Source organism: Lepisosteus oculatus, chromosome 12 (genome assembly GCF_040954835.1).
Source record: "Lepisosteus oculatus isolate fLepOcu1 chromosome 12, fLepOcu1.hap2, whole genome shotgun sequence".
Lineage (NCBI taxonomy): Eukaryota > Metazoa > Chordata > Actinopteri > Semionotiformes > Lepisosteidae > Lepisosteus > Lepisosteus oculatus.
In genome coordinates this window covers 14,563,238-14,589,842 of record NC_090707.1, presented here as the reverse complement: position 1 = coordinate 14,589,842, position 26,605 = coordinate 14,563,238, and the positions used below count along the sequence as shown (strand labels likewise).

Below are 26,605 nucleotides of genomic sequence, written 5' to 3'. Positions count from 1 at the left end.
TTATAAACTAAAAAGCAAAAAGTAAAAAGGAGGAACCATAATCACTTCAGATACAGGATTTTTACTTGATTTTTATCTTAAGTAATGCTCCTCTAGTTTCGCATGCTTCAGTAGCAAATGTTGATATTTAATGTGGGATGATTAGTTAGTTCTAACATTTACATGTTTGAATTTGGCCCGCATATCTTGGCAGAGTGTTTGACACAATATACTGTACACTGCAGTTGCACAGTTAATCGATAGGTTACACACAGACAGCTTTATCTCAGTGGTCTTCCAGCAACTGTCCATTTCCCATCATCCTAGAATTACTTAATAAATCTAAAAAATGTCTTACTGTCTTAGTCTGTACCTTATGTTTATTTTGTATAAAATCGCAAATAAAATCATTAAAGGAAAGAGGGAAAATGCAGCAAATTAATCTAGATTAAGAGTAAATAACATCTTAATTACTACAGTATAGTGAAAAGATCCACAGATGTGTTTAACTCGTTAGTGTTGAACTATATTAATATAACAAATTCTCTAGAAAAGATAACATTGAGCTAGGCCGTAAGATTTTTAAGCCGTAAGTGAGCAGTATAACCTTATGTTCCAGTCTATCTAAATTCTATAATAAACCAGTGTAATTTACAAAGAATAGGAGATGTATGTTGATCTAGAGTACTAGTTAGCACATGACCTACAGATGTCCGGACATACTGTACTGTATTACACCTTACATTCGAAGATACTGCAGTAGGTAAGCCATAGGAATAGTGTAATCTGTGAGATAAGGTTATATATAAATAATTCAGCATCAGATACTCAGAGCCTGGAGAACCAAGAAACCAAGAAATTTTATACAGGTGGAAGACAAATATGAAGCAGATGGTGTCAGTTTATGAATACAATCTTCATTTTGTTACAGTTCAGAATTGGCTCTTGCATCTATATCTTAATTTTAGACACATGCTGTCTGTTTTGTTCTGCAAGTAAGCCTCACCAAATTTAGTGTCATCAGCATAGCAGTAAAACTCAAGTTCAACATGTAGAATAATGTGACCAAAAGGAAAGATGTGAATACAAAATAGTAAAAGTGCCAGCACCCTGAGTAAGTGGGATAACAGGTTTAAACAGCTATGATTTACAAATTGGTTCCCAGTTATCCTCAGAATCTTCCATGAAATTAACCAGCATGTCATGGTTGACAGCATCAAAAGCTGCACTTCAGTCCAGAAAGATAAGGATATTATGAGACCAAACTTCAGAAACCAACAGCAAGTTACCTTAACAAGCGCAAATCCATTACTGAATCTCTATCAAAAGCCAGACTGTAAAGGTCCAGAAAGCTCATTAGATTCAAGATGAGAGTTTAACTGAGCTGCTACTGCCATTTTTTTAAAGAAAGGTGTCTTTGGAAATAGGATGGTAGTTGTTAAGTAGCTGGTGGTCCTGGCTAGGTTTCACACAGATGTGATAGAAGCTGATGATAACCAGAGACATTGTTCTGTTTGAAGTGCTGTCCTTTGGATGTGGTATTAAACTAAAGGTCTAGACAACTTGGTCATTAAAGATCACATGGTATTTTTCAAAGGAGTAGGGTGTTAATCTCAATGTCCTGGGTTAGTACAATCTAGCCTTACTGAAGTACCTTCTCCATTCAGTTAGTGAAACACTTTCCCATTTTTCTGTATAATCTGTTATACAGTTGTGTAACACATCTTCAGGTGCAGAATCACCACCACGCATCACTCAAATGGGTGCAAAATTTCATGGGTAAAGAATTGAACTTATTTTAGATGCACAAATGCTGTGTACATGCAAGGATGGTGGGTGATGTTTCCAATCTGGCTCTTTCACAGCAGCAATCACAGATCTGGCTGACATGTCTGATTGTAGCTAAAAACATTGTTGGAGCTCTTTTTGCCTTCTTCTTCCCTCTCCCAGTATCACTGGATCTTGGTCTTCTTATTTCTATTATATTCTTAAAATGTGTTATTCTTGTTATATCCATGGTGTCAGTGGCAGAGGAGTGCTGCGGCTGACACAGTCAGACCGTGTTGAATTGTTGCTGTCTGTTGGTATTTTGCAACTTCTTAGGTAGAAACTAGGAAAGGGCTGCCACTGAGGAAGATGGGTAAGCAGGTTTTTGGTGGGGTGCGAGACGGTTATTTTTCTTAGGTTGTGTTGAATTTTGAATGATGTGGTTATGAAAATAAATATAAATCACAAAATATTATTATAATGCTGTCCCTCTGTAAAAAAGTGCCTTTATGGCTCCTATTTGTGTTTACCTTCAAGACGTACTAATTTGTCTGCAACCCTCACCAGGAGTAAGTGATTTGAAAATGAGATGACACATTCTAATCTGAGTGAATGTCAATTCTCCCAATTCAGGGAGTTTTTTTTTTTATTCCTTTTGATTCTCAGTGATGTTGCACTGTCTAGAGTGCTACTTGCAATAGCATTTGACCTGTTTGTGATTCGGCAAAATCTGGTGGTGGTGATTGCATTCTAAATTCTTTATAAATCTAAAGACAACTGTGGAGTTAAGGTGCAGAGTTTTAATATATCTCTGCAGTTTGCTGGTCAGATTTAAGAGAAGAATTAGAAGGAATTGCATTTGAAGACTGTTTAAATGCTGAATTTCAGTGCCATAAATACTAGCTAGGCCAAAGGTGTTACTGGGAGTAGATAGTGTAGGACTATTATACTACCAAATATATCAATTCATGGAAATTTATAAAACTCTGACAGAAATGTTGAATAGGTGCCAAGTCTGTAAACTGTATATAAAGTTGAATTCTGAAGAGAGTATTTTGGCTTCAAACATACAACTTATGAGTCTTGTAATTCAAGATGTAGATGTAGGTCTGTCTACACCTTGCCATAACAATGTGGTATAATGTAGTCTTGTCTGGGTTTCAGTTAAGATAAGAAGATCTCATTTATAGTCAGTGATAAGACCATTGATTAAACTTCCTTGGCTGGCAAATATCAGTATCTGCCTGTGATTAAGTACAATTGGCATACAAATGAAAATCAAGATTGTATTCATGTCCCAAAATAAAGGATATAGACAGAAAGCAACAGGGGACCAAGCAGGAGATCCTGAGGGACACCAAGCTGCACAACACATAACTGTAATTACAATCATCAAGCGAGACAAATTGACGCTGACTTGAAAGACAGGACTCAAATCAGTCCATAACTTTACCTAAAAGGATAATAAAACTGCAAGTGATATAACAGAATAATATAATAAACGGTTTCAAATGCAAAACATCTAAGAAAATAGGAGGTGTATTTGTTTTAACTTTTTTGCTATGATAAGGTTACTACAAACCTCCAATAAGACAATTTTTGTGCTGTTGTTCATGTGAACAATATTTGTGTTTTCTTCTAGGGAAGAATGACATTTTTGGGGAAATGATTCACCTTTACGCAAAACCTGGAAAGTCCAATGCAGATGTCAGAGCATTAACTTACTGTGACTTGCATAAAATTCAAAGAGAAGATCTATTAGAAGTGCTTGATATGTATCCAGAATTTGCTGACCATTTCTTGACTAATTTAGAACTCACTTTCAATCTACGAGATGACAATGCAAAGGTATTTTATTAGGATTGCTTTCATTATTGGGATAGAAAACATTTGTGACTCAATGATTAGCCTTATGCTGACCTTTATCACATCCATGTTTTAGTTTTTTTTATATATTTATTATAGCAAGATTAATACATGAATACTAATGAAACTAAGGATGTGAGTCTGGTGAGTCTTACATTGTTGTCCCTGTGTGCATTTTCTGATATATTTTGTTTTTAGATTGCATTACACGGTGAATAAGAGCAGTCAAATCTGGTGTATTTTTAGATCAGTGGAATGTCCTTGGTTGGACTGTTTACAATTAATCCTCGGTCTGTATGACCTAAAACTTGATAAAGTCACAGAATAATAGTATTCACTAAATCTAAAGAAGCCAGAAAAAGTATATTAGTTAAAAGAAATCCCTTAAATTAATGAAAGTAAAATAAAATTCACTTTAAAAAAATAAAAAGATATTCTATATATATAAATGCATAATTCAAAGAAATACAAAATTCACAGAACACCAATGCAAGAATCAATGTTACAGTTTTGATCCTTTCTACCTGCTGCTAAAGTCAGAGGTTTAATGCTATTTGTTTTACAGAAGTAAGTACACACCTTTAGCAATTAAAAAACTGAAAATTCTCACAGGTAAACATCTAAAAATGAAAACTGCTTGATGTATTAGTAAAGAAGCATACACAGACAAATAAATATCTAATATATATTGTTTAATTGCAGGCAGACTTCTCAGATACTAACGACTCTGATGAGGAGGATGGCAAAGGACGCAGACGAAAGATTTCTTTTAACCGCAAAACAGACACAGGTAAATTCTAAATAATCTCTTTCACTGTATGTGCAGTATGTCCCATTCATTATTTACTACTGTATCACTCCTTCAACTGAAGCTGACTCTGCTCCAGACACTCTGTGGCTGGCAGTTTGAAAAATGTCAGCTGCCAGTGCGCATTTCAGGGGAACACATGAGCCCTTCTCTTCCATCCTGTGCTGATATGCCAAGTAGATTAATATGTTGCCTTTCCAAAACTGGGAAAATGAGTGGGGGCCAGGAAAGTTAGCACGGCTCCAAGTGCTAAAACAGGTAGCCAAGTCTAGTGGTATAATAACTGGCTATAACAAACTCGGCTAAAAAGGACTGGTACTTTTAATAGCTTGAAAGACAAAAATATCACTCATTATGTAGTGTGTACAGCACTGGCACAAACACAAGCAGCAGTCTGTGCTGCAGAAGAAATTACTTCACATGGCATCCTTCAAGACTATAAAATCCCAGCATGGCTCATGTTTTATAGGATTTGCCACGTAGTGTTCAACATTAGTACGGTGTTTAGAACAGACGTAATTGTATTAAACAACTGTTTTCTATTCTACTTCAGGAACGACCAGAATGCACAAGGATAGTGAGTCATGCTAAATAACCAGTATTACAGCCTGAGAAAATAATTTACTCAGGCTGATCTTGAAGCTGCATCTTCCACTCCTGTATAATATTTCTCAATGCTCTCTCAGAATTGGGTATGGCTTTTCTGACATAGTTAGAAAAGCCTTTTCTTTCATTCTTTAAATGCAAAATAAGATAATTTTATTTGCAGGGTATTTTATTTTGCACATTTACCAAATGTAATTACAGTAAGTAGGATTACTTTGTTAAGAGGGCCGATGCTTATAATAAAAACTCTACTGAAGAGCTTTAATATATTTGATATACTGTATACTCTGTGTTCAGCAATTTCAATTTTTATTTTTTATCCCATGTTGTCCCTATAAAGGCTCCTTTGGCTCATTATGTTTCCCCATGAAAAATAATTAAAACTGCTAATTACAATATAAGGCCTGAGCTGCCTTTTGCTTCACAGCTCAGTTGCCGAGAGTTTTTCTTCATCGATCCCTCACACAAAGGTGATGCCGATCACTAATCTCAGAGCCCATTTAACTCGCATTTCAGTCTTTCCAATTGATCCATTATAGGGCTGCACATTTGTTTTCTCTAGCTGTTAAGTGAGACATCCCCATAGTACTCTTTAGCCAGAATAGAGAATTACAGTAAGTAGTGTACAGTAATTACAACTATGATATTTTAAAATTCTTAAACAAAACCATCCTACACCTAGAGGGTAGTTAATATATTTTGATAAAGTGGGATCTAGTGAGGAGGCAATGACTGCTAATTGCATTTTAAATGGAGGTAGTTCATTGTGACACCAATAATGCAAAACACTGAGTATACTCAGCCTACCTCATATTAATATTCTTGATCACATATATTCAGGTGTGTGTAGTGTAAAAATGCTTTTAACTTGTCTGGGATTCTGGAGGCCTGGATGATATTGACCCAGACATCAGTCTCATATTAAAAACCCTAAATTTGATGGAAAAGTTCCACAGAGTAGAAAAAGAAGCTTTTGCAAACAAAGTTGCCATTGTACAGTTGGTACAAACTGCAAATTACAAAAAACTTTTTTTTTTTTACTCCCGGAGCTCAGGTTTTTTAGTTGTCTTCTTTCTAATGGATAATTTCCGTGATGCTGAACTCTATGTTCCAGCAGTTCATACTGACTGTGATTCTACAGGGGAAAATACAGAAGAACAGGAAAATAACAAAGCGCAGGAGAAGCTGCCTTATCCCCAGTGTTCATGGAAAGAGTCAGAAGAAAGAAAAGAACCTACATTATCTTTTTCTAACTCTGGAGATGAAGAACAGAAGCAGCTGTGTTCTGGAATCCTCGGCTACCCTTCCATAATGGACCATACGCCTGGACTGGGATTTGTCCAGACAAGTGAAGTTGAATCCAGGAACAGAAGGATAGAAAGGAGTCAATCTTACAAAGGTAATGGCCCAACCGTGACAGATGTTTTTAAAAAAATACCATTTGGCATATAGAACATACAGTATAGCAAATCAATTTTGCATTATACAGTGTCTCTAGTCCTTTTTAAATAAATAAGATTTAATCGGAAAGTAGAAAGTGCTACCCAAACACTAGAAAGAGTTGTTAGAAGAAAACCATACATAAAAGAGATCACAACATTTTAATAGTGAAAAGGAAGTAACCCATTAAGTGAAACATCTCAGTAAAGGGAATCCTTACTCCCAGACTATGAACTTCAGTGTGTTGCTCAAGAGACCATTTCCTAGTACAATATTTGTGATATGACTGTACTGTACTTGTTCTGCCTCCGGAAATCCTAACTCTCAAATGATCCACTTAGATTTACTTCACAGAGTATACTATTTGATCTCCCCATAGAATGTGTTATGAAGAGAATTTTTAGTTGCCTGCTACAGGTTATCAGGGTGTTGTTAATGGGCACATCCAGCAGTGCTACCACTACTGTATGTGGCCTGATGTTGTCAAATTTCAAGCCAAATTTCTGCAAAGGCTGGGTCAGGTCAGTACTGGGATGAGAGACTTCCAAACAAAAGATTGCTGTTGCAAATGGTGATATCAGACGAACAGTTGGGCATCTTCCCTCTGAAGCAGAATTTCTAAATTATTGCCCAAGTATGGTGACCATGGAGGGGCAGAGTGCTGACGAGGGTACTGTCCTTCAAATAAGGCTTTAAACTGAAGCCTGACTTTTGGGGGTAAAGGGGGCAATGTTCATAAAGGTAAGACTATTAACAGCAGTGTCCTGACTAAATTCCATTCTGGGCTTGCACAATCTGGCCCATTGAAATTTTCCCCTATGTTCGGTTGGTGAAATAATTTGTCCCTTCTCCACCTGACCTACTGTGCTTTGGGGCTGCTGGTGAATAATGACTATCATGCATCAGTCACATAGGTGCTGCACTTTTTGAAATGGGTATCCACCTAAATGTAAAGCACTTTGATGAAGCTATGGGTTGAAAAGTGATATATAAATGTACTGTAATGATATACTATTATTATTATTATTATTATTTCATAGTAAATTAGTATTGATAATATAACATTATATTATTTGAACAAGGAATAGGTTTATTCCATGCTGAAAAAAAGAAGAAAGAGAACACAACGTTTCGGCCGTGGAGCCTTCTTCAGGTGTCAGTTTTTTTGTCTTGACACCTCAAGAAGGCTATACGGCCGAAACGTTGTGTTCTCTTTCTTCTTTTTTTCAGCATGGAATAAACCTATTACTTGTTCCTTTGCAGCCTACGCATTCTGACGCAGCTACCCACCTGATTATATTATTTGACCCCCATCAATTTTATACTTCACATAAGATGATGAGGTTGTACTGCTAACTAAGGCAGCAAACATAAATGCACTTTGATTGCAATCCAATATGTCTGATTATAAAGCAGAACAAAATAATACAAGCTGCATCATTCAATTTGGTTCAGAACATCCATAATAGAATTCATAATATATTCCCAAAGCCCTGTACTGACTTTGGAAAAAAAATGAGTATGGAAAAGATTCAGAGCCTGTAAGTCCTTTCCAAAGCTTAAGTCAAATCATAGCCCTTTTAGAGGCTTTAGTAAAATCCTCTACAGTGTCTTTCCCTGAAATGCGTTTCTGATGTCTATGCCCCAGTTCTTTCTTCTAAAGATGTTAATACCATACTGCCACAGAAAAAGGCAGTCTGTCCTGGAGTGACCAGATTGAAAGATTTGGGATATAGGCTGACAATGCAAGCACACCTCTGCATTCCCGTTGAGATTTGAGCTAAATGCCTTTCACACTCTTGGTGTTCCTGTGAAAATGGCTGGCAACAGCATACTAAAGCTTTTAAAGAGACTTAAGATAATGATGAAAAGGCTATACCTGTGAGGGTTGTTTTCTGCCAAATCAGGGCATATTATAACAGGATAAGCAACAAAACATGACCACATCCTGAGCCTGACTAGGTAGAACACAGAATGCAGTGTGTTGCCTTTGTCTTTATTGATGAAAGTGCAGCATGATTGCCTGAAATCCATTTAGAAATTGAAATATTGTGTGGCTGTAGTGGATTATACCTTGTCCAACCAGATTGATTCACATTAAGCCATTTTATAGCAGAAACAATAAAAATATCTCTTTCAGTAACTAAGTGGATAAATGTAATCTTTCGGAATTTCTAGATAATTAAGACATGATGGTTTATGGCTTGCTGTATTCAGACCACACTAAAGTGTTTCTGCATCTTTTGACCTCAAGCTAAATTATTGCTGGCATCTTCCGTAGGTAATGTAATAGAGTGGCTTATAACTGGTGGTTTTGCCCTACAAATTGTAATTAGTGAAATATTACTCGCAGAACCTAATTTTATTGTCTGGTACTGGCTTTAAGCTAATACAAAAATGATTAGAATATATTATTTTTTTCTTGGAATGTATTTATGGTGTATTTCCTGAAGCAATTCTTATTGCTTAAGTATACTTACAATGTATTACATATTTCAAAAATCTGTATATTGCAGATACCATATCATTTCTATGAAAGAAATGTCCCCTGTTTTTGTAAAAGTGCAAATGTGTACATGGTTGTCCAAATTATTCCAAATATTATTTATATTTATCTGTCTGTTTTTTTCACCGTCACCACTGTGAAAGAACAATATGATCACAGCTTGCTCGCAGTAAAGCCCATGTACTATACATTTAATAACAAATGCTTAGAAAAATCCATTATATTTGTTTTAAGTACTGGTGTACACTTCAGTTATCAACCAATTTCAAAACTCTCGTTCAAAAGAAAATAAGTTAAAATATATTTGTTTTATTCCTGCGTAAAACAAGTAAAATATGCAATGTCTGGAAAAGAATAAATAATTTGCAGTTCAGATCACTGACTCAGTCACACAGTGTAGACAACAGTTGACACAATTGATCCTTATCCTTCACAGCCCACTGCTGGAGATAGCCTGCTTGTTCTGGTCATGTGTGGTACAGCTGGGATTGTGATCCTTGCAAGAGGGGGTTCGAGTGGCACAAAAAAAATTATGTAGCTCATAGATGATTTATTACGTTCTATTTTTGTGGTTTATTGTTTGAGTGATTAATAATAATGCCCTCTACATGGCTGCCCTATATATGGAAAAAATAGGATTTGTAATTTTTTGTTGTTGTTCCTGACAGATCTTCGATGTGAAGAATGGGACTCTGAGAAGTCTAAGGAATATCCAGATGATTCAGCACAATCTCAAGTTATGAGGGGCATCTCAGAAACAGAAAGTGAAATTACATATGGAGAAGTGGAACACAGGTTAGACCTGCTTCAAGAACAGCTAAATAGGTAACTATCAAATTGACATTCCAGCTTTCTGAAATGCGTAAGCTAATGTCTACCAAAGGAAACAAAATCTGGGGTAGTTTCTGAAGGCTGTGGAACCCAAGTTTCTTCAATATTAAGAGACATAAGACATAAACGTAGAATAGAAATTCTCAATAGAAAATTCATTTTAGTCATCAAAAAACAGTGATAAGTCACTTCTATTGTAAATGCTTACTGTACATATCTATAATGTATATTGTAGCAAAGAGCAATGGTTAAGGGTGATACAGTCATCAATAATAAGATGAATGATGTCATTATTGTTTTTAATTGGATTTAACATAGTTTGAAGCACTTTAAATTCAATGAGATTTGTTCACTTCATTTCAGGATATATTAATCACACAAATTGCAAGTGGGTAAGGCAGTTTTCACTTAGACTGATTTCTATGTGGTTTCTTCCGTAAAATAATTTGAGATTATTTGAAATATAGTGCATTCAAAATTTGTTTCAGTCTCGGGTACAAAACTGTTTAACTGGTCTATGCTTTCATTTCTTTTACTGTGGCAAAATAACCTTAAAGAACATTTGATCTAGTGTAGCTTTTTTATCCCAGATTTTATACAGCTATGTTTATACTGTTTGGATTTGCATCAACATGGAAAATTGAATTGGCTTTGATTTAGTGGGAAGGCATGCATTGTTTTGTCTTGCAAATTGGTGGTTTTAAAGACACTACAAACATGCTACAGCATTCAGTAGGAACGGTAGTTTAACTTGTGTTTAGAAAATGTCAAAACCTCACAAATGAATCTGCAGCTGGTATCAAGATGCTGGTAAACAATGTGCAATTTACACCACAGTGGAAACCTGATGTTTTGCCTATATTTGAGAGTCTCTTTTATAATTGAGTGAAAATGAAAAACTTATTGATGTCTTTCAGGTTTGAAAACTTAATAGGATAGAAATTATGGTCATAACTCACTAAAGTAAAATACAGGATAAAAGATTTGTTGAAATTGGATATGAATCTTAAATGTAACAATCTTCCCTGTTCCGGTGTAGAAAATAAATCACTTGTCACCTCAGTCTTGAAAAGACAGTTCTGTGGCAGTATCAGGCTGTTTGTTGATTTCCCATTTTCATACCCAGTGTTCATACACTCCTCATACTTTGAACTGTCTAGTCAGCATAATCTTTTGCATGGTACTTATTTAAATGATAGTTGCTTAACGATATTTATATCATGGATAATTTATCACCATTTTAAAATTTGAATAGCTGTAATTAAAAGTCAAAAGAATACAACAAATTCTATTATAAAACTACACAGTCCCAGTTGTGGAAACATTTACTTTGTCCAGGGTGATGTGAGTCTGAATACAAACACAAGTTATACTTTTGGCTGTGTAAACTGTTGTGGTTTATCATATGAGAGAGTTTTTGTATAACAGTGCTGACAAGAGATACTGTTAAGAGACAACAACAGTCTACTACTAATTTAATAAGTACTGATCCCAGACATTGCCCCTGGAGTCCCTAAAACAGAACACTGTTCTGGCCAAAAGGCTTACATCATCCATGGTAAAAAATGCTAATATGTGGAAAGATTTTTGGCCAAATTGAAAAAAAACATAAAATGGCCTTTTTAAGGACACTTTGAAATGGTTTCAGACAGCTAACAGGGAAGAAAGGCTTACTGCCAATCAGTTCGAACGTTGTGCATTTTAGTATTGGCAAGCGACTGATGATAATGGAAACCACAAATGAGTTATAAAAACTAATTTTATTCCAGCAGATAATAGGTTCAGACAGAGCAGGTGGTGGTTTAAGAAGAAAATCTACAGAGAAAAAGATTATTTTAAACTAGAACCATCCTGCAGCAATAAAGATAGGGCTCTGTTATCATTTAAAGGGATGTTTTCATGTGTACTCTTGCTGACCTTTATATTTTATTTCTGCTGAAGAAAAAGCCCTAGGCTACAGTTGATGTTGCTATTTAGGAGTGTGTCTTCTTGTTTTATCTTTGATTGAGAAATAATGGCCAGAAATACAAAGCATCATTGAAATAATTGCCTAGCCCTTGTGCTTGTATATCATACTAAAGCAAATATAAAAGACAAAAACAGGTTGTTTTGTTCAAATAGAAGCATGTGTTCCTTTTGACCTGATAGCTGACATTCTGGATCCACACCCTTATCTATTACACTGCCTATTGTCTGCAATATAAAGGCTCAATTATGTGGATTAAGCACGAGGGACACTGGCACTAAATACATTACCTTTCATTATGTAAAATGTTTAATGTTAAACTTTTCTTAGATTTGAATAAACAAAATCATTAAAGATGCCATACAAATGTGCCTAACCATTAGCCTGCTGTATATGACACAAGGTACTGTTTAAACAATAGAGACAGATTGAAAAATTCTTTAAAAGGTCTTGTTTAGGGTTGTATTTAAGTATTTACCATATACAGTTTACATAAATTAAACATGCTTAAGTATATATTGTTTCTTTCATGCTAGAAAATATTCCATGTGGACACAAAAACAACACGAGGGGAATAAGATGAGAAATTGGTTTTATTTACCTTGATTTACAAGAGCAAGAGAAAATCACTTGTAATAAGAGAGCCCACAGTCATAAAGCAAGTGAAAGATGTGTACAGCTGACTAATCCAGTTTTCCAGCCATGGATACAAAGAGGAATAATTAGATTTTAAGAACACATGTTTGTTATTTAAGGATTTAAAAACAGACACGCTAAGGAACACTGGGGACATCTGCTTTATACTTCCAATACACAGAAGAGATTTAGAGAATAGCTAGAGCAAAGGCTCCCCCTACTGTTTATAATCTGTATTACTCTCTTGAGGGTTGTAACCTTTTGCTTTATTATTTATAAATTAGTGTCGCAGAAACGAATAATTAATATTGTGAAATTGCATGACCTGAATTCAAATACATAAACATTTGAATGTTTGAAGATTCTGTTGAATCTTGGTTTCAACAGAAAAAACAGTAATTCTCTTTCCTCTGTGGCACAGCATATAAAAGATTTGTGTTTTCTTCCTAGAACATGTTTTTAAATGGCAGATAGATGTAAGACAAACAATGTCATCAAAGACTTCAAAAGCAGTACACATCTTGTTTTCCCCTTTTCAAAGATGTCTGAGGAATAAATTAAACTTTGCATTTTAATTTTGATTTCTCTCCCCAGACTGGAATCACAGATGACAGCTGACATCCAGGCCATTCTTCACTTGCTGCAGAGGCAGTCTGCATTAGGGCCTCCTGCATACAGCACAGTGGCAGGCAGCTCAGAGTATCACAGGCCTGCCATTCGGGTTCAGCCTGTAGCTGCTATAAGAACAGACAGGAGCTTTAGTGTATCATCGCAGGTAACAGCACTGCAGTAAATAATTGTAAAATACTGTATTTCTGAAGTGAATCTGGATATGGCTCAAGGCCTCGTGATTAAGTATTATAAAGCATGCGTCAGCCACCAAGTGTTATGACAAGAAATATATATGAATAAGAATTAATTATCTTATATTTAGATATGTTTAAAGATATTTTAATATTTTCCATATCATTTTAATAGAGTAAGAAGTCCGGTCTTGTTTGAAAAGCATCCTTGCTTTCCTTGCGTTTGAGATCAGCAAAATTCAGTTTACCGACTGTTCTATATTCACTCACACAATCTCTTGGTTCAAATCCCAGGCACTCAAGTTGCCAAATATAGTGGCTGAGAGTCCAACACTAGAAATGGGTTGAGTTAATGGGAAAGGACTTTAGATGTCTGCCCAACAGTTTCCCTTATCTATCATTATCAATGAAAACCTTTTCAGATGTTACCATTAAAAAGGAGTATCTCTTTTCGATCCTAAGATCAATAGTGTCTTAGACATTCTTGTTTCCCTAGGGAGATATCTTTTGTGCCTCCAGATTAAAGGCTTGGTGACCCAGAAACATGTCTGTTGCTTGTGCAACTGGAAGAAAAGCCCTATTTGAAAATTTACGAAAGCAAAATGACAAATAGGAGACCAAAGGTCTTGAAAGAAAAGACAGAGCTGTGCCAACCAAACATTTAAAGGGAGCCTTAAGGTTTGCAACTCAGTGAACGGAACACATTGGGTATGCAGTGCAGTGAAACAAGTATTACAGTCCTGTATTTCACCTTCAGAAGCATACCATATTTTCTGATTTTAAACATTATAAAGATCTAAAACTAAAAATGTTCTTCATACAAACTATAATGTAAGTTCTCGATCACACCATGTCTATCTATTAAGCTACTAACATAGCAGAAATGTGGAATATCTACTTTTGTTTCTGTGCATGAACAAAATTCTAGTTTAACCTTAGTTTAATGTATTATATAATACACATATACTTTATCAATATGCTGAAATGTATCGACAATTGAATGGCCAAAGAAGAACCGATGAAAAATATTCACATAACTCTTTAAAATGTTATATGTGCTGTATGTGCTTTATTTCAGAGCCCAGAACTCTTAGACTTGGAAAAGCCCAATGTAAAATCCAAAGAATCTTTATCCAGTGGAGTCCATCTGAACACAGCATCAGAGGAGAACTTAGCTTCGCTTCTGGAACAGGAAACTGAACAGGAAGATGAACATGAACATAACCAAACAACTCCATTTTATCAGCCTCAGTCCAAATTTTTCCTTCTTCCAATCCGCCACCCTTCCCTGCCAGATTCTTCCCTAAGTAACGTAGGAATGTTGGGACTCCACAGGCATGTTTCTGATCCTGGTCTTCCTGGGAAATAATCACACCTCAGATCGCTCGCATTACTGTTATGTCTGTCCATTTCCAATATAAATTAAAATCCTCTTAAGTTTGACTCAGGGTCTAGAAGGATAATGTCATATGCAAAGAATACTGTAGATTTTCCTAAAATTTTTAGTTTCTTAATTTAGTTAATAAAAAGGTAAAAATAGTATCATGTATATATTTCAGATGTAACACTGCCAGCAACACAAGGCACCTTACATGCTTGTTTCAGAAAAGAAATGCATGTTTGGAAGTGTTTTATGTTGCATGAAGTTCTGAATATGATTTATTTCAAGGGGAATCTGATTTGGTGTTCGCATGTTTTCTAGGCAATGAATAAAGCTTTTATAAAAATCTATATAGGACACAACTTACTTGAACCAAACTTTGTTAAAAGCACATATTTGAATTTAAATGTCCAAATATCACATATTTTGCTTTTTACTAAGAAAATCCAGGTCATATTTTTAATACTTCTGTAAAGTGATCCAATCTATGGTATTCCTGAAAAGTTTTAAATAAATAGCCAATAAGCAGACTTGTAAACCAGATGCAATATTGTGCCTAAACCTGGTCACAAACCCCCTTTTCAATATTTTACGCATCCAAAGTCTAGGAAGACTAATTGTATTCGGATAAACTGTACATACACAGTAATGACCCAACTGTATTTGTAAGTTAAATGTACAGCTTATCCAAAAAGAAGAAATAATAAATATATCCAAAATGCCTAAAGTAATATTCCAAATATTAGTATTGGAACTAATAGCATTTTTGCATTTTAATACCCATCACTGTATTTTGAAAGAGGTTATTTTTAAAATACTTTATTTATGAAGTGTAAGTAAAATGTTTTAAATTGCACCACTAAATCCAGCCCTGTGCTTTGTAAGCAATAATATTGAAGTTCCTCATTTCCAGTTGACAATCTTATTGGGCACTTCAGCATTACCATGGAGATCACCATTAACAGAAATTATTAAGGTTGTGAATTTTAAAAGTAAAATTAACTTTCTGGATTGAGAAACAGTAGAACTTCAGGGAAACATCTGGCATTAAGTACGTTTGAACAACTTGCTCAAAATTGATTAAAATATAATTTGCTCATGCTAAACTGAAGGCTTAATATTGTTAAGATCAGCCAATCCACAAACAGCCAAACTTTGTCAATTCATAAAATGTCTTGAATAAACTTTAACAAGGGTGTGCATTTTATCATTTCATGAACCATTTCATAGGTGTCCTACATCTGTACACAGAGATAAGATATTGTGTGGAATAGGATTGGTTGAGAGAGAGATGTTGGATTTTCCACTTTTATTTTATTATGTTATTACATACAGAAAGCGATGCACAGTAATACACTTTTGATAATTGTCATCCAATGGATGGTGAACATGTACAGTATTTGCTTTCCAGATTTCATTCCTTTTTAATTAGCAAAGTTGAAGTTTGTTCTCAAACAAAGAACATAAGCTAACACCATTTTCATGAACCTGCATGTTTGAGAAAAAGGGGTGCTCAACTGCATCAGCCGTTTTGGAATGGCAAAGTTCAGGTAGGTTGGTTTTCAATTCAACCAAACCTAAGCTTCTCCATCCTTTACCAAAGCTTGTCACCATTCATTTTCTCTGTATCAAAATCTGAATTTTAAGAACTGACAAGGGATTTAGTTCTAAGCAACATTGTCCAGATTTGAATTTCTATTAACAATCAATAGCAACAATGTTCATGTTGTCAATAGTGGTAAAATGAACCCAGAGGTTTGACAGAGGCACAATGGTTTGACAAAGGCATTGGTCAGTTTCTGGGTGGTGTATCATTCCTCAAGTTCCTAAAGAGTTAACTTACCACAGTTCTTTTCAAAGATGAAAATCTACCCAAATGTTTTAGCACTGGTTTTGGATATGTTATCTATCCTTCACAAGATTTTAACTACTCTTGATTTTACACAAGAAAAAATGCAGCTATTTGTTCATAAATGTATTTTTTATTTTGCTTCAGTATACTGTATTACTTAGATAATGGCATGTGAAAAAACCAATGGTGTCTTGACAAGTCCTCCTTCTTTTACAGTGAAAAGCATAAGTCATTGTGACAATGCAGTGAAATGTATCATTTTGTGCTATGTACAAGTGAAAGTTGTATTTCAGATCAAAAGATAAATATGAGGAAATAGTACAGAATGGCAGCTTTCTTGGAATTTGTGTGCATACAGTACATGTTTAGTCATGTTAGAAGAATGGAATTTGTTGTTTGCAATCCCTCTCCGATTTTAGAAGAGCACACGAGCACAATTTGGGACAAATTAACTTAAACTACTGTGTAGTTAGAATTTGGTCACATACCCCTGATATGCTAAAACTGCTGGAACCATCATCACCAGCATTTTCTTGATCCTTTGAGATGCTTGGCCAAGTCTCACCCAAAATAATATCCAAAAACAAAAGCTTACATTCAATAGTTTTGCCTCATACTGATCTTGTGATCTGAAATACACATCGCATTAGTGCAAAGCAAAAATCACAACTTTTACTGCACTGTTAACTTTTTACTTTGACCTCTTCCCTTACCTTCAGACTCCTGCTTTTCTCAATTTCGCTCAACACTTAGCAGGCCTCAAAATCTTACGTATCACTGAGAATTCCAAATTCTACTGCTTTTTAAAGAGCAAATAAGATATATCATGAGTATGAAGTTCACCCCCCACAATCCATAGGCCGCTAATCCATTATTATTTATAAAACATTTTTGTACATTTGTAATTACATACCCTTTTGACTGAATCATTATAGCAGTACAAAAAACAACATGTATCAACTATTCTAGCATGTTTAATAAATTAACTTACACATACCCTTATATATATATAACGTATATACTACTATGGTCAAAATCCACAATAGTCCTTTGTGTTGAAAATAAGGAATATCCCCATAGTCTTTTTTTTTCCTGAAAAATAAAAATGTATAAGTTGCAAGACATGTTATAACTTGTTCATGACTCATCACTCTACATACATCAGCTTTAGGCCTTCCTTTTAAAATACCCTCTGTTATGCAAAGACATTTTTGGAACTCTCCCAACAAAAATATTTGCCACATCGAAAATATAAAATTGTCCATGATGATGCTTGCTCCAAATTAGGCTTAGGTAACCTGTATAATACATTCTTGGGGACTATGTAAGAAATTATAACATTCATAACCCATTCTTCCAAAAGACTTAATGGGCACATACATTTTCTTAATAACCCAAATCCTTTTGATAACCCTAACCCTACTTTGTTCATAAATGCCAGTCCCAACCTTAACCATAGCTTTAAACCTAAAACATAATGTTTTATGAACACCTTGTTCATAACACTTGTTACATGATAACTTGTGTATATGTATACAAGTGTGTGAATACTTGTGTATACATAACACTGTTATGCAATTCTGCATACTTTGTAAAGGTTGAACATTTTTGTAATGTCACTGTGTTGCATCTAAGAAGGTATTGTGCAATTTAGAAGCCACATTCCTTCACTGAAATTGGTGGGACGATGGACAGATGTGACAAAGTCTGTCTCAAAGGAAGTGTTATCTTGTCCATTTCATGAAAGAGGCAGCAGACTTACGAATGTCATGAAAATAATGAACAAAAAGAAACAATAGGACATACGTGATGTGGAAATCACAAGGAAGCACATTTAAACCTGATTACAGGAAACCGTTTTGTACACAGAGGGTTGTGGGAGTCCTGAACAAACCACGTTGCTAAAGAACATACCTTTGGTTCTTTCAAAAAGTGACAGGATGATATCCTTAGATCGATTATCTGATAGCAACAAAACAAGACACATGGACAAATTAGTATCTTCTCATTTTAACTATCGTTCTTATAAACATCAAACGTGAGAACTTCTGATGTTTATACTGGTAGTTTGAAAGTAAATGTGATATATAGTTTGTTATATTCCTCAGTAGAAGCTGCCCATTCATGTTAAAAAGGGGCTGGGGATTTATGTGGCTAATAGTTAAGAACATTTCTTCCATCACCTTTTTTTTTGTTTCATTAAATGAGCAGGATTAGTTTAACCACTTCATAAAACTGGCAATTTCAGTTAGTCTAGAACGCACTCATACAAAATGTTACAAGTGAACAGCTATGATATGAAGAGTTCTGCAGTATTTCATGAACAATTTTAATGAAATCCTTTTTTTTAAATGTATCAATAAATGTATTTATTAGGAAACATATCAAATGTTTGTATGGCAAAATTGTACCTATCAAGAAGTATGGGTCTGGTACCTGTACTACTACAAAGGCAATTAAGGCTTGGAGCCACTTCATTAAAAAAATAAACTGATGGTGTAGCTGTGCTGAAATTGTTAAGAGTAACTGGCCAGCAGACAGATCAACAGGATAGTTTCTTACAAGGCTTTTAGATTTGCCTACTTTTGCACATATTTCAAACTGGTTGTATTGAGGAAATGTCACTTTTTAATCTCCTAGTGCGTTACACAATTGTTTTTATGTATTTATAAAGTTTGCCACTGTATAATATTTTATACAATGCAACACTTTACAGCTGATTTGAATGTTTCTGTTCCTAAAAACAATATTGTGTGTATTAACACAGTTGATTTAGGTAACAACTTTTGAACAATTGTATAAATAAAACATATACGGTATACAATCTTTTGTTTATTGTTTTGTGTTAACATAAAAAATACACAAAATCCATTAACGTTTAATCAAGTTGTTCTGTGTTATAAACTATTTGAAATAGGTTGCATTTGTAGCTATTAACATAAAGCTTAAGGTAGCAACTGATCAAAGAAAAACATTGTAACAGTTAATATGATTAGCAGATTCCCTGTGGTTCACATTTTTTAATTATTAGCATACAGCAGACAAAAATAACATTGAACATCCCTTTTGGCCTGCTCAGAAATTAAAAAAAAAACTTGATACACTGATTAACAAGTTATCACAAATGTTGCTCTAACACTGAAGCACTGCAGTTCTTTACTTTGTCTTCCAAATTCTAAATGTACACAGATAAAAACTGTAGTTTATGGCAAAATAAGAAGCACAAAATAAAATCATTGATGATCCAAGTGCTTGTAGATGATGTTGGCACTTTGTGTCAAAAGAGTTGCCTTTTTACCATAGGTTTACTGGGCTCATACCCAAGTATTATAATGGCACTTACAGTACACCAGCAAGTAAATAATGTCACACTCTAATAGGGTAATCCATGAGATGTAACTTGAAACGATCTGGACATCTTCAGCCACCCTCTTTAGTAAATTTATCTTCTAATAATTATAAAATGGCAACATTACATCTCAACTTCCCAAATAAGGGTGATGCACATTCAAGGTTGTAGAAATCATATAAAAGAACAATCATCCACTTAGAAGTACTAATCAGTCAAAGTAGTGGCACCTGATTTGTCAAAACATAATAAGATATGTCCCTTTTGCCCTAAGGGTTTATCACAATTCAACACAATATAGATCTTTGTACAAGCTGACCTTGTGTGCTTTACTACATGCTAAATTCCTATTTTGGATTATATTATTAAATAAAAAATTATATAGTACAAATGTCCATTATACATTTATAGTTTTGTTTTTCGGTCGTGCTGGTCTATCTTTAAAGAAACATACTCTTCTAGCACATACTTTACCACACAAACACAGCAGCTGGTGTTCTTAAGCTACAACACATCCAAGTAGACTGAAGCCTTCGAAAGCTGTTCTTAATCCAACAGGTTTCAACCGCTGTCCTCCACAGATTTCGATCATGAGGTAATCAGATCGACATCGTGCACAATATGAACTACAGTCAAAACAAAAGAAGAAGCATAAATTCGCAAAGAGTTTTCATATAATTCAAAGTATTGTAGGGTCTTGATATTCACAACTGTTTGGTGCAGAGAACCATCGCAAAAAGCCAAATCCACATATAACCAAGTCCAGCCCTACACAGCTGAATAATCTACTACAGTATATAGAACGTATGGTTAAGAGACATAAGTAACCCTCCCTTATATGATAATTAAAGTATTAATGTATTGGTTTTATTTTAATTAAAATGACTTTGATCAACAAACAATAGTAATCACAATCTTATATTAATCACCTAACTGCAATCTCCTGACAGAACCAGTTGTGTTCAAAACAAGACCAAAATCCAAAAACAATACAAAACAAATACAAAATACATAAACAAGGCCACTTGAGATGCACTCGTTCAGTAGTGGGTACTTGGGCAAGGGGCAGGGAAAGGGTCACTCACGAGCTAGATTCATCTCATGATTCTAGTCTGTCACGCGTCGAATTTGAAAAGCTGAGCTTAACAACCTTTGGCTCAGATTCATCCTGCTCTTCCTCCATACAAGACTCCTCGGCCAGACAGAATCATGAATGGGTGACTTTGCCACTGTTAAATTGGCAGATGTCAAGACCCTGCTGTCTCAACATCCCCATTGCTTTACATAAGTACTTACATCATCATACTGGAAATTTACAATTCCTTGTTGTGCAGTATCTCTCCTTCTGAAACTGTCTATAAAGGGGGAAAAAATATTTAAATGAGCTCTTTTTGCAATCTGACTCTGCAATAAAATATCCCATTCATTAATTTAAAAAATTGTATTTAATAATGTATTATTTCTCTTTCCTACCCTGTTTATACTGATTGCCATTTGACATTATGCAAGCCTACAGTGCCCTGTTGAAGGGTGTGCATATACATAGAATAAAGTATTTCTCACGGACAACACTCCATAGTCACTGGGTGCTGCTGTTGCATTAATAAGGATTCTATAACTGCCCACCCACTACACTGGCAATTAGGCACAGCCTCTTAGAGAAACCCAGTCACTCCTGATTAATGAAAGAACAGAGCTAGACCTGAACTGGCAACATCCAGATCAGAGAGCACAACCTGTGCCTAAAACCACAGTCTTTACTGCTGAGCCACTTGAGAAGCAACTGAAAGTTTCATTTTCACTAGAATAAATACATTAAATTAACCATTCCCTGGTAAATCACATCTGTCAAATTTCAAAGTTGAAATAACTGATGTATTCTGTACCTGTGAGTGCTCTTAGTTTTACACAGCAGGCTACATAATCATCAAAGAAAATCCTGCCATTCTTGCTGTAGCGCTTTATAATACCACTCAGCACCTGGGGACTAACCCTGTAACCTAAGAAAACAAAAAACAGTTAATCTCCAGTCATATATTAGATATTAAAAATAGAGCTTGTATGACAGAGTAATCATGTTATGTACTGTATTGACTTTATGATGATTTTTACATATTACCAGATGCTGTATATTAAAATTAAACTTTACAATGTTTAAGTGAACAAAAAACATTTGTTTTAGAAATTAAACTGGCAAACAAAATATTACACAGCACGTAACTGCAAAATGTTATTGTTGTTCTTATAGAAACCAAATATAGGAAACCAACTAATTTAAGGGTTAAGGTTTAGTGGGTGAGGTTCAGCAGCTTACAGTGCACTTACCCATTGAGGAAATGGACTGACTCATTTCATGAGGTTCCACAGTTCCACTTCTGTCTTGATCAAACATCATGAAATTCTGCTTCCAGCCATTGAGAACTCCAAAAAGCTCCTTGAACTCATTAAATCCCATCTTCCCAGTCATATCTCTCTAAAAGAGTTATGTTAAGTACTGTATTTATAATGTTCATTCAACAAACACCAGGTGGGTGCCACACATTGTTGGTGATGGAGGGGAGTCCCCATGACCTGTAAAGTGCTTTGAGCGGAGAGTCTAGAAAAATGTTATATACTGTATAGTAAGTGTAAGGAATAAGATCACTTTATTAGCCCTATACACTTTCTAGCATCTGTGACTTATACCCAACAGTTAACTTTATAAATAATAAATAATACAGATGAGAGAAGCCCATTCACTGTCATTTAACTATGCACTTAAAGGATACATCCAGCATGGCAATCATGATTCTACAGGTCTCCAAACTGAATGCTAGAAAGAGAAAATGCAATTCACAAAATTGTAATTGACACACATTACAAATACAACATTATTCCTAACAAATCCCTAGTATCACAAAATCCAACCTAATTAAAAAATACTGAAATGTTCTACACCAATGTGTCCAGTCCTCACCCTAGAGGGCCGTGGAGTCTACACATTTTTAAGGTCTCTTTAAAGTAGCAGCACTTGAAGAGCTGGGAGAAACTGTTGAAACGGTCCAATTAAGGCAGAATCAAGCTGGTTTACCTCACTAATAACTGAGCTGGAATAAAATTCCGCATGGACACCCTTATAATTTTGTCCACTACCAATTACCATGTACACACTGAGCAGAATATCCTCTTTTCTTCTTATTTGAAGCATTTTCAAAAATGTTGTAAATTCTTCATTTTGTTGCCTATACTTACGACTGTAACTGCCACTAATACCACTCTGCGTCAGACATCTTTGAAGCTCGTCTGCATCAATTTCACCATCCTGAAAAGGAGACAAAAAGAATTATTACAAAAAGAATATACAGTACCGTAAAAAGATGCATCTTATTAAAACCATGACATAAGAACACCAAGCTACACATCAGCTTCATTTTTTTTAAAAGAGGGGCCTTTTCTTTTCTGACGCATTCTCATCATCTACCACAACTTTCCTTTCCAGTGAAAATCAAAGGAAAAGAAAATCTTACACCAGGATGTTTCTGACCAACAGGTCTTAACCACCTAAACATAGCCAATGAAGCAAACTGCCAGAGTCCTGAGTCATTACTCGTGTTTCTTAATAATGTCAATTCATTTACAGTATAGTCTTAAAACCAGGCGCATGCCCAGGGTGAAGTCAGCAAGACAGCCTCTCCAAACACAAGCTGATGAGTGAAATATAGATAAAATGACCTGGGCCTCCCTGCTTTCCTCTGTACTGTTTAACCTGCCTCTTGCTCACTGCTGTAATTGAGATATAACATGTTTGGGCTGCAACAGGTAATACTCTAGTCTGTCTTGTAAAGAGAGAACTACTTACTTCTCTTACAGTTTATTCAAAAAGCGAGGGAGATTCAACTCTTCTATTGATTTGAGCTAGTACATCAGTTCAAGATCATTCTTCTTTATTTCAAGGGAAATACAGTAAAAGAAACTAGGGAAATGCATTGTGCTGCATTGACAATTGCTAACAGTTACACACACCTCTGAGGGTCTGACCCCTCTTTGAAGTTACAGAGATGTTCAATGATCACAACATACAGTACAGGTCTATCGAAACCACTTCAAGAGTGCCAGGCTAAACCGTTTTTTTTTTTTTCCCCAGTGATATTCTTTCTCACTGTACATAATATGCCACTATAGTGCTACATTTTTATTTTTCAGATGTTTTTTTTTTGAATCTGCATTAATCAAATACAGATACTGAATGGAAAAGGGTGGTAATGCTCTACCTGAGGTGCCATAATAACTAGCATGGCCAAAAAGCAAATACAAAGAACTAGACAGCTTAGAATTTAAATAATTATCCGTTAGAATCTATAGGGAGGCATGCAGATAGTCAGTTCACTAACATCCACCTAATCTAGGTGTCATATCTTTACCAGCTTAAAACAGTTTTGATTATCTGTCTGTATATTCTTACTGACCTGTCCTGCTATCGCAGTAAAATAACCCCACAGTGGGTCATTTACAGGTGCAGCACCAAAATTCCCGGGAAAACCACCATAACCAGGGTATCCACCCATCTGAGGTCCTCCCATCTGTCCTCCTGGCATCGGTATTCCGTGTCCTGGAACTCCTGGCATCGGTGCTCCATAGCCTCCATACTGGGGAAACAAGTACAGACAGATCATATACTGTAGTTGATACCAAACAGTTCATATCAGAAAGGGCAAGGCATATAATCAAACTGTAACACAGTCTTCATCCTAGTACAGGCGCCCTATAATATTAATAATAATTAGATTAATTATGCATAATACATCTTCATAAATTCTTATTGTGAATATATTGTGAATCTACATTGTGAATAATAATTACAAATAATCTTTATTCCTGTGAAATTGTATAACACCAGCAATGCTAAAAGTCTTAGGATGGTCCCCTACATCTGCAATATACGTTTGTTGTTACTGTTATTCTGTTTCAAACACTGACATACATGCTTGCTCTAGTTCCTTTTATTAATACCCATTTCCTAAGAACAAGGACATCCTGACTTCCTTTGTGATGCAAATACTGATTTCAAAGCCCGCAAGAACCATCAACACAAAGCACTTTTCAAAGAAATTGCAGACCTAACTAATTTCATCATTTCATTACAGACAAGATTCCAAAGTTGCATAGTTATTAGTCTATATTTTCTGTATACAAGTACAGTAGAAGAAACCTGTAATGTAATGTATCCTTCCATTTTCTAACCTCTTTATCCAACATACAGCAGCACTTTATCCAAGAATCCCAAGACTAAATTCCTAAACATTTATATCTACCAAGAGCACACCACTCCTCCGCCTACATTGTTGACAGTTCAAACAAGTGCATTTTTGTATCATTAGTTTTATTTTTGGAAGAAGCAACACGATTTATTCCCATAACTCTATGAATAACACATCCAGCACCTTTGAAGTATTTTATTTTTCCACATAAACATCGTTTTATGAGACAAAAAAAATATAGGAGATCATTCTGAATAGCGGGTGTCAGCATACAGCAAGGGCGCTTTGGTTCAAAGTACAGGATATAACAAGCAAAAACGTGTAACGCTAGAAATCGTCAAACGGCAGATTCAACGCACAATAGTTTGGTAGCATGCACACTCATGCTGGCAAACCCGTGCGGACATGTTTCTGTGCCTGCAGTACAACTTCAAGCCCTCACTTTGGTGCGTTACCACTGATTGCAAAGTTGTCGAGGCTATTACCGCTCCAGTCGAGATAAACGCTGTTGGCATTACAGGAAGGGAAAACAGAATAGTTTTCAGCCAAAACGTACTGTATTAATAGACATTTCTAGTTCTGGAACTACCCTCGCTTTTTACACGCGAAGGAAGAAGCAGCTAGCCCTACCAAGGATCGGAGCGATGGCTGAACTCTTCTTGTACTCCCATGATGATCTAACATATCTAAATTAAGCATTCTAAAAAAAAAATTATCTTCATGTTATGTGAGTAACACCAGTCCTGACACCAGCACGATGTTCAAAACAGTAGCGAACGCAGCTCGGGTTATAAACCGAGGTGGTCTAAGTGCAATATATAATTGTTCAGTAATGATATAACCCGGAAATTATAAAACAACCGTTTAACTCAACAACGGCGCTACTGTGTGTCTCACAGGACAAAGATTTTTCATTTCCCAATTTCGAAAACGAAAACTCAGTTTTCATATTCTAATCGCGAACACTGGATATTAGATTTCGTTTTAACATTATTAACAAGGCTAATAATATTTTACAATTTTGTTAATATGTGTTTTCTGCATATACTGCTGTATATACCCTTCTGATGACTTGGAGATTGTAAAAAATCTGATCAAACCGATCAAAAGATTTTTCTAAGTATCTCAGCTGCCCAGCCTTTTTCACGCTAAATGAAAATAGTCCCTATATGTATAGTATAGCATATATATACTCTTCTGGTAAATCCCCGCCCTTTAATCGTTTCAAAGACAAGAACAGAAACATACACCGTTAAGAGACTCCCATTCCATTTTTTACTTACTCCACCGTATCCTGGGTATGCCATATTTATCCGTAAATACAGGAGGTGCGAAAAGAAGTTACGGATTTGGATACCAGATACCAGAGAGTAAACAACTTTCTGACAATTTTCAAAACTGAAGATAAAACGCCCCTACAACTTCCGATACTTCTACTACGTCACAACGGGATGTAGTCACATTCTCTTCTTCTGACCAATTGATTGATCACGTTGATAACCAATAGAAACGTTGTATCTGAAGGCTAAAAACACATCACTGATCACAAAAAAGTACCGTACACTTAAGTAAAAGTAA

General features: G+C 35.4%; 2 protein-coding genes across 8 annotated transcripts in view; one reads left to right on the top strand and one right to left on the bottom strand.

Annotated features, from left to right (window-relative positions):
- LOC102693565 (potassium voltage-gated channel subfamily H member 7) overlaps positions 1 to 19,254 on the top strand; it is an 86,158-nt gene extending 66,904 nt beyond the window's left edge. For 4 of the 6 annotated variants that reach the window (XM_069196788.1, XM_015358922.2, XM_015358918.2 and 1 more), the window contains 6 exons: positions 3,389 to 3,594; positions 4,315 to 4,402; positions 6,141 to 6,425; positions 9,641 to 9,797; positions 13,000 to 13,180; positions 14,287 to 19,254. In XM_069196788.1, coding sequence (XP_069052889.1) covers positions 3,389 to 3,594; positions 4,315 to 4,402; positions 6,141 to 6,425; positions 9,641 to 9,797; positions 13,000 to 13,180; positions 14,287 to 14,577 — 1,208 coding nt within the window. In that variant the 3' untranslated portion in view covers positions 14,578 to 19,254. The remainder of the gene's footprint in view (positions 1 to 3,388; positions 3,595 to 4,314; positions 4,403 to 6,140; positions 6,426 to 9,640; positions 9,798 to 12,999; positions 13,181 to 14,286) is intronic. The other 2 variants (XM_069196787.1, XM_069196786.1) reach the window with 2 other exon arrangements.
- A 6-nt stretch (positions 19,255 to 19,260) lies between these two features.
- On the bottom strand, positions 19,261 to 26,469 carry gca (grancalcin). Of its 2 annotated transcripts, none has more exons than XM_006636545.3 (8): positions 26,311 to 26,469; positions 24,236 to 24,415; positions 23,022 to 23,091; positions 22,559 to 22,602; positions 22,116 to 22,263; positions 21,677 to 21,790; positions 21,087 to 21,145; positions 19,261 to 20,416 (listed from the first exon to the last, which is right to left on the bottom strand). In XM_006636545.3, the coding sequence occupies exons 1-8, from the start codon at positions 26,332 to 26,334 to the stop codon at positions 20,390 to 20,392; spliced, it is 666 nt and encodes a 221-aa protein (XP_006636608.1). In that variant the 5' UTR covers positions 26,335 to 26,469; the 3' UTR covers positions 19,261 to 20,389. The 2 variants fall into 2 exon arrangements, with proteins under 2 accessions (XP_006636608.1, XP_015214410.1); XM_015358924.2 differs by lacking the exon at positions 26,311 to 26,469 and adding an exon at positions 25,658 to 25,969.
- Positions 26,470 to 26,605: the final 136 nt, after the last annotated feature.

Coding starts and splice junctions, on each gene's coding strand:
- gca (XM_015358924.2), bottom strand. CDS start 25,726: ATGCTTAATTTAGATATGTTAGATCATCATGGGAGTACAAGAAGAGTT. Junction 23,092..24,235: donor TTACTGCGATAGCAGGACAG/GTCAGTAAGAAT, acceptor TCTCCTTTTCAG/GATGGTGAAATTGATGCAGA. Junction 21,146..21,676: donor AAAACTAAGAGCACTCACAG/GTACAGAATACA, acceptor CCCCCTTTATAG/ACAGTTTCAGAAGGAGAGAT.